The sequence below is a fragment of the Myodes glareolus genome, chromosome 9 (genome assembly GCF_982192425.1).
Source record: "Myodes glareolus chromosome 9, mMyoGla1.1, whole genome shotgun sequence".
Lineage (NCBI taxonomy): Eukaryota > Metazoa > Chordata > Mammalia > Rodentia > Cricetidae > Myodes > Myodes glareolus.
The window spans coordinates 4693119-4705335 of NC_142034.1; the positions used below are offsets into that span (position 1 = coordinate 4693119).

The 12217-nt window shown below is 45.0% G+C and overlaps 1 protein-coding gene across 7 annotated transcripts in view; it reads right to left on the reverse strand.

Annotated features, from left to right (window-relative positions):
• Tnrc6c (trinucleotide repeat containing adaptor 6C) overlaps positions 1–12217 on the reverse strand; it is a 115349-nt gene that overhangs the window by 12853 nt on the left and 90279 nt on the right. For all 7 annotated transcript variants that reach the window (XM_087909715.1, XM_085696098.2, XM_085696099.2 and 4 more), the window contains 6 exons: positions 10223–10342; positions 8314–8397; positions 7815–8055; positions 4072–4239; positions 992–1183; positions 426–569 (listed from right to left, as the gene is read on the reverse strand). In XM_087909715.1, coding sequence (XP_087765841.1) covers positions 426–569; positions 992–1183; positions 4072–4239; positions 7815–8055; positions 8314–8397; positions 10223–10342 — 949 coding nt within the window. The remainder of the gene's footprint in view (positions 1–425; positions 570–991; positions 1184–4071; positions 4240–7814; positions 8056–8313; positions 8398–10222; positions 10343–12217) is intronic.

Consider the following 12217-nt stretch of genomic DNA (forward strand, 5'->3'; position numbering starts at 1 on the left):
TGTGGTTGAAGATTCATCTACAGAGTGTTTGCATTTGTTTGTTTTTCTAGTCAGGGTTTCTCTACGTAACAGTCCTGGATGTCCTGGAAACCACTATGTAGACCAGGCTAGCCTCGAGCTCACTGAGATACACCTGCCTCTGTCTCCCAAGTGCTTGGATTAGAGGCGTGTGCCACCACCGTGAGTCCTACAGAATGTTGAGTTTTGTGTTTGCAGATTAGGGACAGTGTCTGAAGGCCCTGTGTCCTGAGCACTTGGTAAAGGACACCTGAGCTGTGCTGTGCTAGCCCATCCAGCACAAGCAGATGCCTCAAGTCAGTCTCCTCACAGGCTTTGCCAGGAATCCTCTGACACCACAGTCAGATGATACCTCTCCGGGAGCCTGGAGACCCACCCACAGAAGGCAGGGTGATGGCCCTCCTCACCTCCACTCTTGAGGAGGTAGCGATTCACATCCTGGATGGTGGTGTTGATGGTGGGTCCAGTAGGGACACTGCCAGGAGTGACATCAGGGTCATTCTCAGGATCAATATTCTGAAGTCCTTTCCACGGAACTCCGGGATGAAATTCTGTTCATGGAAAGCAAAATGAGGATGCATGCTAGAGCACCTTCATGTTGTATCATGACACTTAAAAGTAACTTTTTCATATTTGTAGAAATTTAGAAAATCTGAATGAGGCTCAGAGGCACTCCTTGCTTAGATTTAATGAACTCTAAGCTTATTAGATTGGTCATTCTTTTGGAACAAACTAGAAACAGTTACCAGGTAGAAGTTGGTGTCCCTTACTTACCCACTCCCCTTTGCCACTGACCTGCTCCTGTCTTGAACCGGGAAGCTACACAATAATGCTCGACACCAGCACACTCTGTCCATTCTCAGTGGAAACCCCAAACTATGGACTTTAGACCCAGACTCCCACAGCCCTAACAGCTATCCTAGGTTAGGGTACATCTGCATCTACTGCTGTCCGAGAGGGTGTGCAGTCTTACCTGGGGGCCAGCTGATGCTGGAGCCATTTGAAATTTTATCACTGTCAGATTTGGCACGTGACCAGCTATGGGGAACAGCTACGGGAGGACTGGCTGGTGACTCACTGTTCTGGATTAAATCGTACCGGCCATAGGAGTCATCAATGGAGGACTTACCTGGAGGCCCAATGCTTAGACCTCCAGGGATAGCACCTACAGAACAGGACCAGAAACCGAGTGAATATTCTGTCAAAGACCCCTGGGGATACACTGCAGTCTTCCCTTCCAGGCCCAGTACCTCACTCACCCCTTGCAGTCACACGGACTGTCAGTCTTAAGCTATCCGAAGTTCTCTAGGAACTGTTGGTTAGCCCAAATATGGTCTTTAGATGACTACATTTTTTGTGGTGCTAAGCATAGAACCTAGGGCATTGCGTATGCTTGGCCAAGCTTCTACCCGAGAAGCACTGACTAACTCATTATTATTTTTTGTTTCTTGAGACAGGGTTTCTCTGCACAGCCCTGGCTGTCCTGGGACTCACTCTGTAGATCAGGCTGGCCTCAAACTCACTGAAATTCACCTGTCTCTGCCTCCCCAGTGCTGGGATTAAAGGCGTGCTCCACTACCACCTGGTTGTTGTTGTTATCATCATTGTTACTTTTCAGTGTGGGGAATCTAATTCAAGGCCAGGGAAGTACTCTACTATTGAACTTTAGTTTCTGAGATGGTATCATATTGTCTGGATTGGCCTTGAACTTCCTATGTAGTTAAGAATGATCCTAAACTCCTAATCTTACTGCTTCTAGCTACCCAAATCCTGGGGTTATAGCTGTGTGGCACTATAAACTATTTTAGTTTGTCAAGTTGGAAGGTTTGCTTCTTTTTAAGATATGGTCAGTCCAATACTGGCTTTGAACTTGCTGTATATACTGGATCTTCCTATTTCTACCTCTCTAGTGCTAAGATCACAGGCATATACCACCAAGTTTGGTTTACATGGTGCTGTACACTCTATCCCAGACTTCTTGCAATTCATGCAAACACTCTACCAACTGAGCTATTGCCTTAGCACAGAAACATATAACATTTTTTGATTTGTGTGTGTACACCCATGTGCTTGCACAGAGGCCAGAGGTGTCCTTGGACATGGCCTCTCACTAAACCTGGAGCTAAGCTAGTGGTTAGCAAGTCCAAGGTACCCTCCCATCTGCTCCAGGAATCACTGGGGTTAAAGGTATATGCAACCACACAGGGTCTCATGCTTCTGCAGCAAGTGCTTCTACCTGCTGAGCCAACTCCCCAGCGACGCTACTCTCCCCCCTCCCCCCGCCCACTTTTAAGAGACTTGTCCAGGCATGAAAACTTGGGCTCAAGTGATCATACTGTCTTGGCCACTTGACTAAATTCATATCACGTACGCAGTGAATATTAATGACTCACTCCTTCCTTCCTTCCTTCCTTCCTTCCTTCCTTCCTTCCTTCCTTCCTTCCTTCCTATCTATCTATCTATCTATCTATCTATCTATCATCCATCTATCCATTGAGCTAGTCTCTCTTTGCAGCCCTGGCTGTCCTGAAACTCACTATGTAGACCAGACTGGCCTCAAATTCAGAGATCTTCCTGCCTCTGCCTCCAAGAGCTATTAAAGGCATACGCCATTATGCCTTTTGTGCTCTGGCTATAAATATAGATGGATGTTACACTCCTAGCTACATTGTAAATCTTTTTTTTTTTTTAAGATTTATTTATTTGTTTATTATGTACACAATGTTCTGGCATGTGTGCCCGCAGGCCAGAAGAGGACACTAGATCTCATTACAGATGGTTGTGAGCCACCATGCGGTTGCTGGGAATTGAACTCAAGTCCTCTGGAAGTGCAGTCAGTGCTCTTAATCTCTGAGCCACCTTTCCAGCCCCCATTGTAAATCTTATATCGAAAAAATATTTTTTTGAGATAGATCTCATGAAATACAGACTGGTCTCCAACTTATAAGTAGCTAAGGATAGCCTTGAACACCTGGTTCTCCTGCCTCTACCTCCCAACTGCTGGGATTACAGGTGTGCACAGAACACTCCTATCCCCGTAAGCTGGAAATCTTTATACCTTGGGAAGCTGCCCACTGTAAGTCTTTCTGGGGACAAAGTAAGAGTCTTCCTGGTTAGTGATGATATTTGCTGGTATCTCTACACCGCCTCTTTCTGCAGGGGTGCTCTTAATATGCAAGAACAAAGTGGGCACTGATTTATAGATAATAAACCAAAATTGACAAGGCCAGGTAAAGGGCACAGATGTTACATGGAGATTTTCTTGCTAAATTAAGCATTAGGGGATTTAATTTTCTTTTTAGATTATTTTCTATCTTTTGTTCCTTTCCAGTTCAGGGAATAGAACCCAGGTCCTCAAGTGTTTGAGGTTAGTTCCCTGCCACTGAGCCACACCCTAATCCACTGTAGGCTAACCTGGTGATTAGCTGTTTTGTCTCTCTCTCTTTTCTGAATATTTCTTTTTGTGTTTTACTTTTTTGAAAGATGATTATTTCTGGTACTATTTTATGTATTTGTATATCCAGGCGTGGGTATATGCATGTGAGTGTAGGGACCCATTGGGGCCACACAGCTTCAGTTACAAGCAGTTGCAAGCTATGCAATACAGGCGACAGAACTAAGCTCAGGTGTTCTGTAAGTGCAGTAACTGCTCTTACTGACCCATCTCTCCAGGCCCCATAGGAGTTACAAGGACTCTGACCTAGCCTCTCATTTTTAATTTTTATTTTTTTAGTTTTTCGAGTCAGGATTTCTCTGTAGCTTTAGAGCCTGTCCTGGAACTCACTCTGTAGACCTGCCTCTGCCTCCCAAGTGCTGGAATCAAAGGCGTGCACCACTGACCTATCTTCTTTGGTATGTTTGGAACTAAAGATCTGAAGGTTGACCTTGCTGGTAGACCTTGCCAGTCCTGTGTGATGGTAACTGCTTTTCTTCTGCTTTTGGAGCTGCATTCATAGAACTGCACAGAATCAACATGTGATACTTCAGGCTACCTCATCACTAAGTCAACCCACAACTTGCTGTGGGGCAGGCACTTACCCAGGACATACATACCATGCTTGCTAGGGTTCTGGTCCAGGGGAGAAGCAGCACTAGACAAGTTACCCATGGAGTTGGGATGTGTCCACTGAGGGAGGCGTGACTGGGACTGAGATGAGTCCTTCACAGACAAACCACTGCTCATGTCTATACTGTTGACATTCATGTTTGGGTTCAATCCAGCTGAAAACACAGGCATTATTAGTATTTTGCCTCTTCCCTGAAGATCTCACTCTGAGAGCCCTGGAGGGTCACCCTCTACCTTTACGCACAGCCATACACTTCCATTGTAAATCCACTCCCTGCTTCTATAGTTTTTTGGAGACAAGGTCTCACTATGTAGTTCCTCATTGGTCTCTAACTAAGAGCTGATTGACCCTGGCTCTAGTCATGAGCCATATGCCTACATCCCCCCCCCCCCGCCTTTTTTTGAGATAGAATCTTAACATGTAGCTTCTTACTTCTGGCTCCTAAATGCTGAGATTACAGGAGTACACATGGCTCAACTATATTTATTAAGTATAAACTATATATTTAACTATTTATAACTATGAATACTTAATATAGAAATCTTTAATCTATATTTAACATAGCTATATTATATGTGTGTGTGTGTGAGAGAGAGAGAGAGAGAGAAAGAGAGAGAGAGAGAGAGAATATGTGAGTGTGCATGTATAGGTGTTTTCCTGTATGTATACCTGTATATCACTTACATGCTTGGTTCCCACAGAGGCCAGAAGTCAGATGCCCTTTAACTGGCATTACAGATAGTTTATAAGCCACCATGTAGGTGCTGGGAATCAAACCCAGTCCTCTGGAAGAAGAGCCAGTGTTCTTAAGCACTGAGCTGTCTCTCCAGTCGCTCCTGAATTAAGGTGAGTATGCTACTAGTCTTCAGGGCATATGGCTCACAAGCCTCCCCTGCTGTCTCGGTTCTGACAAGACCTTGGTTCAGAACACCAGGTTTCTGAGGTCCAGACAGGACATGTCAAATGAGTCCATAGCACCATGTGGGAACTACCAGATCAAGCAAATTGCCTCCAAGTCCTGACACACCACCTAAAGCTGGTCGGGACAACGTGAGCCTGCAGAAGTCAGCACTGATAAAGCTTATGAGTTAAACAGTAAACAACTTTTCAGGAGCTCTGTGAGTGTGGGTGCTGCTGTCTACCCACCTCTGGAACGGTGAGCTAATGTTTGGGGGGATCGGGCAAGAAGAGCACTATGCTAGGATAATAAAGATTACTCACTGAACTTTTGCCTGGGTCTCAACTTTAAATTTTTTTTTCTCTCTCTCTCTCCCTCTCTCTTTCTTTCTTTGGTTTCTTGATACAGGGTTTCTCTGTGTACCCCTGGCTGCCTGGAACTCACCCTGTTGACCAGGCTGCCAGGCTAGCCCTGAACTCACAGGCTGCCTCCCAAGTGCTGGGATTAACTACCGCCCAGCTTATTTCTTTGTTTTGAGGGAGGGTCTTGGAACATGACCTGGCTACCCTGTTATTTGCTATACAGCCCAGCCTAATCTTTAACTGACAGCAGTCCTCCTACTTCAGCTTCTTAATGCTGAGATCATGTTTTTGCTTTTTTTTTTTTTAATTTTGTTTGTTTGTTTTGAGATAGGGTTTCTTTGTAACTTTGGAGTCTGTTCTGGAAGTAGCTTTTGTAGACCAGGCTGGCTTTGAACTCACAGAGATCTGCCTGCTTCTACCTCCCGAGTGCTAGGATTAAAGGTGTGCATGAACACAGGTGTATTTATTTTTAGTTTATCATGGTGACAGTGAACCTTTCCTTCTTGAGAGTTCTTAAGATCACTGGGTTACTGTTCCTGTTGACACGATCGAGTCCATCAGGCAAGAGACACTGCAGCCCACACTATCTGAGTGGGAGAAGGGGGAGACCCTAGAGTAACATGGGCTTCTGGTTTCCTGCCACAGGATGTTCAGTTCCTAAGTGGCTCTTCAGCATCAGTGCTGTTATAGCGAAAGGCCAGGAGCCAACAAGACAGACCATTTTGCAGGTAAAGTTTCCTATAGCTAATAAGCTGCCTATTTTAAACATGTTATATCACATATATTAAATATAACTGTAAGTTCAATACCTTAACAATTTTATCAAAATAAATCTTTATCCAGCTTCAAAGATTCACTGCATACATGATTCCTAGAAATAAAGTCTATTGGGGGACAGATACACCAGGATCTGAGGCACTGTGGATGGTGAACTGAGTGGCATTTTCAACACAAGTCTACCAGCACGTGCGACACACACATGCACACTCTTCATTCTGTTGAGCACTCTCAAAGCCAGGCTGGCCTCAAACCTAAGTCTATGTAACTGGATCAACAGCACTAGTACTGGGATCACGGGTATGAGTCACCATGTCCAACCCAAGAACTTTACATATTATTAACTCATGAAATCTTTAAAAGAGTACTGTGTGATAAATATTTCTACTTCATATGGACAGGGAAATTGAGGCAATGAGCAACCAGTTAAACTGTACACATCAGCTGTGGGTGGAAACTGGGACTGAGGAGGTCTAAGCCCTAACTCGGGTCTTGACCAAAGGAGACTTGTACTTCTGCCACTAAAGGGACAATAATGGACAAGACAGTAACAGAGGATACATTCTAGCTTAGTAGCCTTCCGCTTCATTATAAAGGAGTAATACATCTATTACCTGTCAAGTAGGAAGACATGACATACCATTCTCTAAAAATGTGCATCAGCATTCTAAAGAGGGAGGTAGGTCATTGGCAGCTATTCACTGCTATCCAGCTGGCCTTTGCCCCTTTGGAGATGTATATTTGAAGCTACTAATTCCCCTTGTCCCAGGTCCACAGATTCTTTCAGATATCAGCAGATAATCCTGAAATGTTTCTCCTAGATCCCCAGTTAGTACCAGGAAGTCTCCAGCATCAAGTGTGTTCTGACAGGTCAGGTTCTGTGTGCTGGCACTTCCCACACACCTGTACTATAGGAGTGCATGCCAGCAACCAGGCTATGGAGGGTCTGCTTTATCAGTGTGAACATCACTGACCAGAGAGAGATGTCTCTCTATAGCTGAGGCTAGAAAAGAACAGTGGAGACCTGTAATCTTAGTACTTGAGAGGTGGAGGCAGGAGGACTGCTCAGAGTTTTAGTTAGCCTGCGCTACAGTTTGAGATGGCGTCTCAAAGAAAAAAAATAAAAATAGTGAAGAGGATAAACCAGGCCAGCCTGTGGTGGCGCACGCCTTTAGTCCCAGCACTTGGAAGGCAGAGGCAGGTGAAACTGTTAGTTCGAGACCAGCCTGGTCTACAGAGTGAGTTTCAGGACAGCCAGGGCTACACAGGGAAACCCTGTTTCAGAAAACCAAACAATAACAAACCAGAATGAACTGAACGGTTTTCATAGCCCCACTCTTCAACCCCAGCACCACGGGTCAAACTAGGCAATTGTTATGTAATTCAGGCTGATCTTGAACTCATGATAATGCTGCTCCTGCCTCCCAAGTGTTTGGACTATAGGTGAGTGCTACCACATAGGGCCTCCCTGGTACTATTAAGTATCTGTAGCAGGGGGAACTTATATTATGCTGAAGGCAGTATTGCTCCCTCAAGATGAAGTCTTAGGAGGTCCACTCCCTGATTCTGCCTCTGATGTGGTGTTTCAGCATTGCCAGCCATTCAGCTTACTGTATAGCCATCCTGGTTATCATAGGAGGGACTTGAGGACTCCTGAACCTGGCATAGCTTTTACACCCACAGAAGACTCACCAAGAGGATAAGGAGCAAAGGTGTTGGGTGAAGACTGCTGCTCTTTGGTCTGCAGGTCGGGAAGGCCGGGAGTCTGGGGGTGAGGGGGGAAGCTATCCATGGCCGATTTGCCTGCAGAAGGGTGCAGAGACAGGTGTGGCGGGGGTGGTGGTGGTGGAGGCTGCTTTACAAGCAGGGCCTGGGCCAGCTGGCGCTGGTGCTGCTGGATCTGCTGCTGCAGATTAGTGATTGTGCGCGCAACCTGGCAGGTGGAAACATATATATACACTGCACGTTAGCCAGGGTTGGCCAGAGTCCACGGATGACCTACAGACTGGGTTTAGTTGTACCTCAGTCTCTACCAGCTGGGTCAGCCTCATCCCAAACCTAGCTAGTCCTGGACTTTCCACAGAGGAGGTTCAACTAGAGAAAAGTCAATATCAAGGTAAGAGTTCATCCACTGGGGTTTCTTCTACTGGAATTAGAGCTAATGGCAACAGTCAGTCCAAGTGACACCTACTTGCTGCTCCTGCTGTCTCATGGGTCCGGAAACATTCCGCTGGGCCTGTAACATCTGCTGCTGGATTTGTAAACGTTGGTATGCCTGTTGACAGAAAAATCAAGCATTGTAAGAAACCATCAAAACAAGTGAGTCAATCTCCTTAACATTCAGAAAATAGAAAAAGGAATTTTTAGGAGGATCTAGATTAAAGGCTAGGTCAGCTAGATGATGTGGCAGAACACTACAAAGCTCAGTCCAGTTGTGCATGAGCCAGCATGAAGCACTTGTGTGACCGACTCCTGGACAAGCTGGGAAAAATGAGCACAATCCTCTGGCTGATGCAGAAAGTCTTCTCACTTGATTATCTCAAATGCTGGCTGAGTGCTGCTTATTTTTCTGCACAACACATATTTTGGGAGACGTCTCAATTAGAAGACTCCTATAGGAACTTCCAAATCAAACTCTGGATCCCCAAGGCCTCTGTGAGGTCCAAATACAGTCACCCATATTGGGGTGGGCTTTTTAGTGATATAGCTGCCCAAGTCACCCATGCTCCTGTTAAGTAATGCCAATAAACTCACTGGGTCACCAATCTAGACTCAGGCGGAACAACCGTTTCTTTAATTTGTTGTTGGTGCTCATTTGATCCTTTCTCTCCAGGAAAAGTCATTCAGAAGACTTGGTTAAAACAGAACCCAATGGAGGTGGTACTGTTAAAAATGCCTCAGGAGTTCCACGTAAGGTTTTCATGTAAGAATTCTCTAGAAGTTCTAAAACTGTAGCAAGTAATAAACTTCATTTTTCTAATTTTTCTGGAAAAAAAATTGTGACCAGAATATACTAGGTGTAAGCCAGCCTTTCTTCCAACTTACTCACACAAGGAAAACCCTCCGGGAAACAAAGGCTGTGTGTACACCAGGTGCAAGCCAGCCTTTTCCTGTACCTTCTATACCATGGGGGAAAACCCTGCTGGGAAATACACTCTGTGTGTCAACCCCAAACCCAGCTCTGGCCAGCGGCAGTGCAGCAGGCTCTGCAGTGTCACTCAGAAACAAGTTGTGCAGCTTCCAGGAACCTTTCCTGCCTTGGGTGAAGGAGCCTCCTGCTACTGCTGTCAGTCCAGGAAACAGCATGACTTCATAGGTGTGTTGTCCACTTCGGGAAGGCTTCCCTGAGAGGGACCATGGGCATGTGACTCCCTTAGTTAGGGGTCTGTGTTGGTTTGAAAGAAAATGGTTGCAAAGGGGAATGGCACTATTAGGAGGTGTGGCTTTGTTGGAGGAAGTGTGTCACTGTGAGGGCAGGTTTTGAGGTTTCATATATGCTCAAGCCACATCCAGTGTCTCAGACGACTTCATGATAGAGGACTCTGAGCTACTTCCCCAGTACCATGTCTGCCTGGACGCCACCATGCTCCCCACCAGTGCTGACAATTGAACCTGGGTTCTTTGGAAGAACAGTCAGTGCTCTTAACTGCTGAGCCATCCCTCCAGCCCCTAAACTACACAACTTATAAGAACTAATGGGTCACATTAGCTAATTTCAACTGAGGTTCTGTAAGACCTGTATTTGAATAGGCCAAAGCACATGCTCCAGGTATGGCAGTAACTTTTCTCCCCTATGATCCCATGATGGTGCCTGTGTATCCCCTTCTTGGGAGAAATGAGGAAAACATTATTTTGTGTCTGTGGCTCAGAGGAGGAACAGATAGGCCAGGTTAAAGATCTATGAGACTCTGAATAGGATGGGCTAAGACATTTACAAAGCTTAGGAACAATAATACCCTTGAGCAAAAGCTTTCCTGATTCATGAACAGTCACAAGAGAGTGCAATATGGAAAGAGTATGATAGCAACTTCACCTACCAGGGTGTTTCTGCTGCTTGCTGACATGAGACCTTGTTTCTAGACTGGGACCTTTCTACTTACCAGCTGCAGCTGATAGAGCTGGTTCAACATCGTCATATGCTGAGGGTTAATTGGCGAGGTTAATAGTGCAGGGCTGAGACCAATGTTTTTTGCTGCAAACTGCAAAAGCTGTGCTTGAACCTGTTTAACAGAAAATATATCATTAACCACCATCTCTATGGAAACATTCACTTATCTGTGTAGCTTTGTTTTAGGACACAAACTGGTTAACTGACATTATACTTGTTTGACAGTTGAACTTAGAGAGGCCATCAGAACATTTTATGGACATATAAACATTAGTAGTTAACATGTTCAAAATACAGAAGACAGAAAGTCTAGAACAAATGTATTTTTTTCAGCTGTGTGTGGTGGTGCACGCCTTTAAACCCAGTACTTGGGAGGCAGAGGTAGAGGCAGGTGGATCTCTGTGAATTCAAGATCAGTCTGTTCTACATAGTGAATGAATTCCAGGACATTTAGGGCTACATAGTGAGACACTGTCTCAATAAATAATTATAATTCTTTTTTCTTTCTTGAGACAGGATCTCATGTAGCTCAGGCTAGCCTCAAATTGGCTATGTAATGGATGGCCTTGGATTCCTCCTGATCAGCTTTTGCCTCTACCTGCTGAATTCTGGGATTATAGGCAAGGACTACCATGCCAAGCCAGCTTCCAGAAGATTTCTTCCTCTAAAGACTTTAGTCCTACATTTACTCTCCATGGCTTGAGGCCAGTCCTATTAGAGGTTATGTTCTGCCAAAGGGAAACTTTAAGATCGGGAGGGGGGACGATATTAATCCAGTTATCTGCTGCCTCAGTAGGGGAGGAAGATGCATATATCTTACATAGGCCCCCAATCAATCTTCACAAAATACATGTAACTTATTTTTCTACCAAGTTCCAGCCATCTCTACTCACTGTATACACCTGTTCTTCTCCACAGGTCAACACTGTCTTTCTATGTTTGAAGGTCAGGATATATATCTCCCAAATTCCAAGGCTGCTCTTGCAGAGGACCTGGGTTTGATTTCCAGCACCCACATGATGGCTCCTAACTGTTTGTTTACTCCAGGTCTAGGGGATCTGACACTATCTTTTGGCTTCCAGGGGTACCTGGCATACATATGATATCCAGACATAACATACAGGCACAACACCTATGCACATAAAATTAAAAAGAAGTTTGTGGGTGTTGTGGTGCACACCTTTTTGAGAGGTTAAGACAAGCAGATGGATCTCTGTTAGTTCAAGGCCAGCCTGGTCTACATAAAGATCCTGTCTTGTATATACTCCATCTCAAAAAAAAAAGGGACACTGTGCTGGCTAGTTTTATGTCAACTTGACACAAGCTAGAGTCATCAGAGAGGAAGAAGATTCAACTGAGAAAATGACTCCATAAGATTGGGTTGTAGGCAAGCTGTACTACATTTTCCATTAGTTAATGATTGATGGGGGAAGGAGAACCCAGGCCATGGTGGGTTGTGCCACTCCTGGGCTGGTAGTCCTGGATGAGTAGGCTGAGCAAGCCATGGCCGTAAGTCAGCAAGCAGCACCCCTCCATGGTCTCTGTATCAACTCCTGCCTTTAGATTTCTGCACTGACTTCTCTCAATGATCAACAGTGATGTGGAAGTGTAAGTCAAATAATCCCTTTTCTCCCCAACTTGCTTTTGGTTAGGGTGTTTCATCGCAGCAATGACAACCCTAACTAGGACATATATCATGAAAACAACAAACAAATCCCCCTCAAACAAACAAACAAACAAACAAACAAACCCCAAAACCTCACCAGGCAAAAAGGATCAGCTAGTAAATAGTAAATGTAATTCCCAATCTACAGCAAACATACTCTTTTTTTTTTTTTTTCGAGACAGGGTTTCTCTGTGTAACCCTGGCTGTCCTAGAACTTGATCTGTAGACCAGGCTGGCCTCAAACTCAAGAGACACTCCCCCTGCCCTGCCTCCTCACCCTCCCAACCCACTCTGCCTCCCAAGTGCTGGACTAAAGGTGTA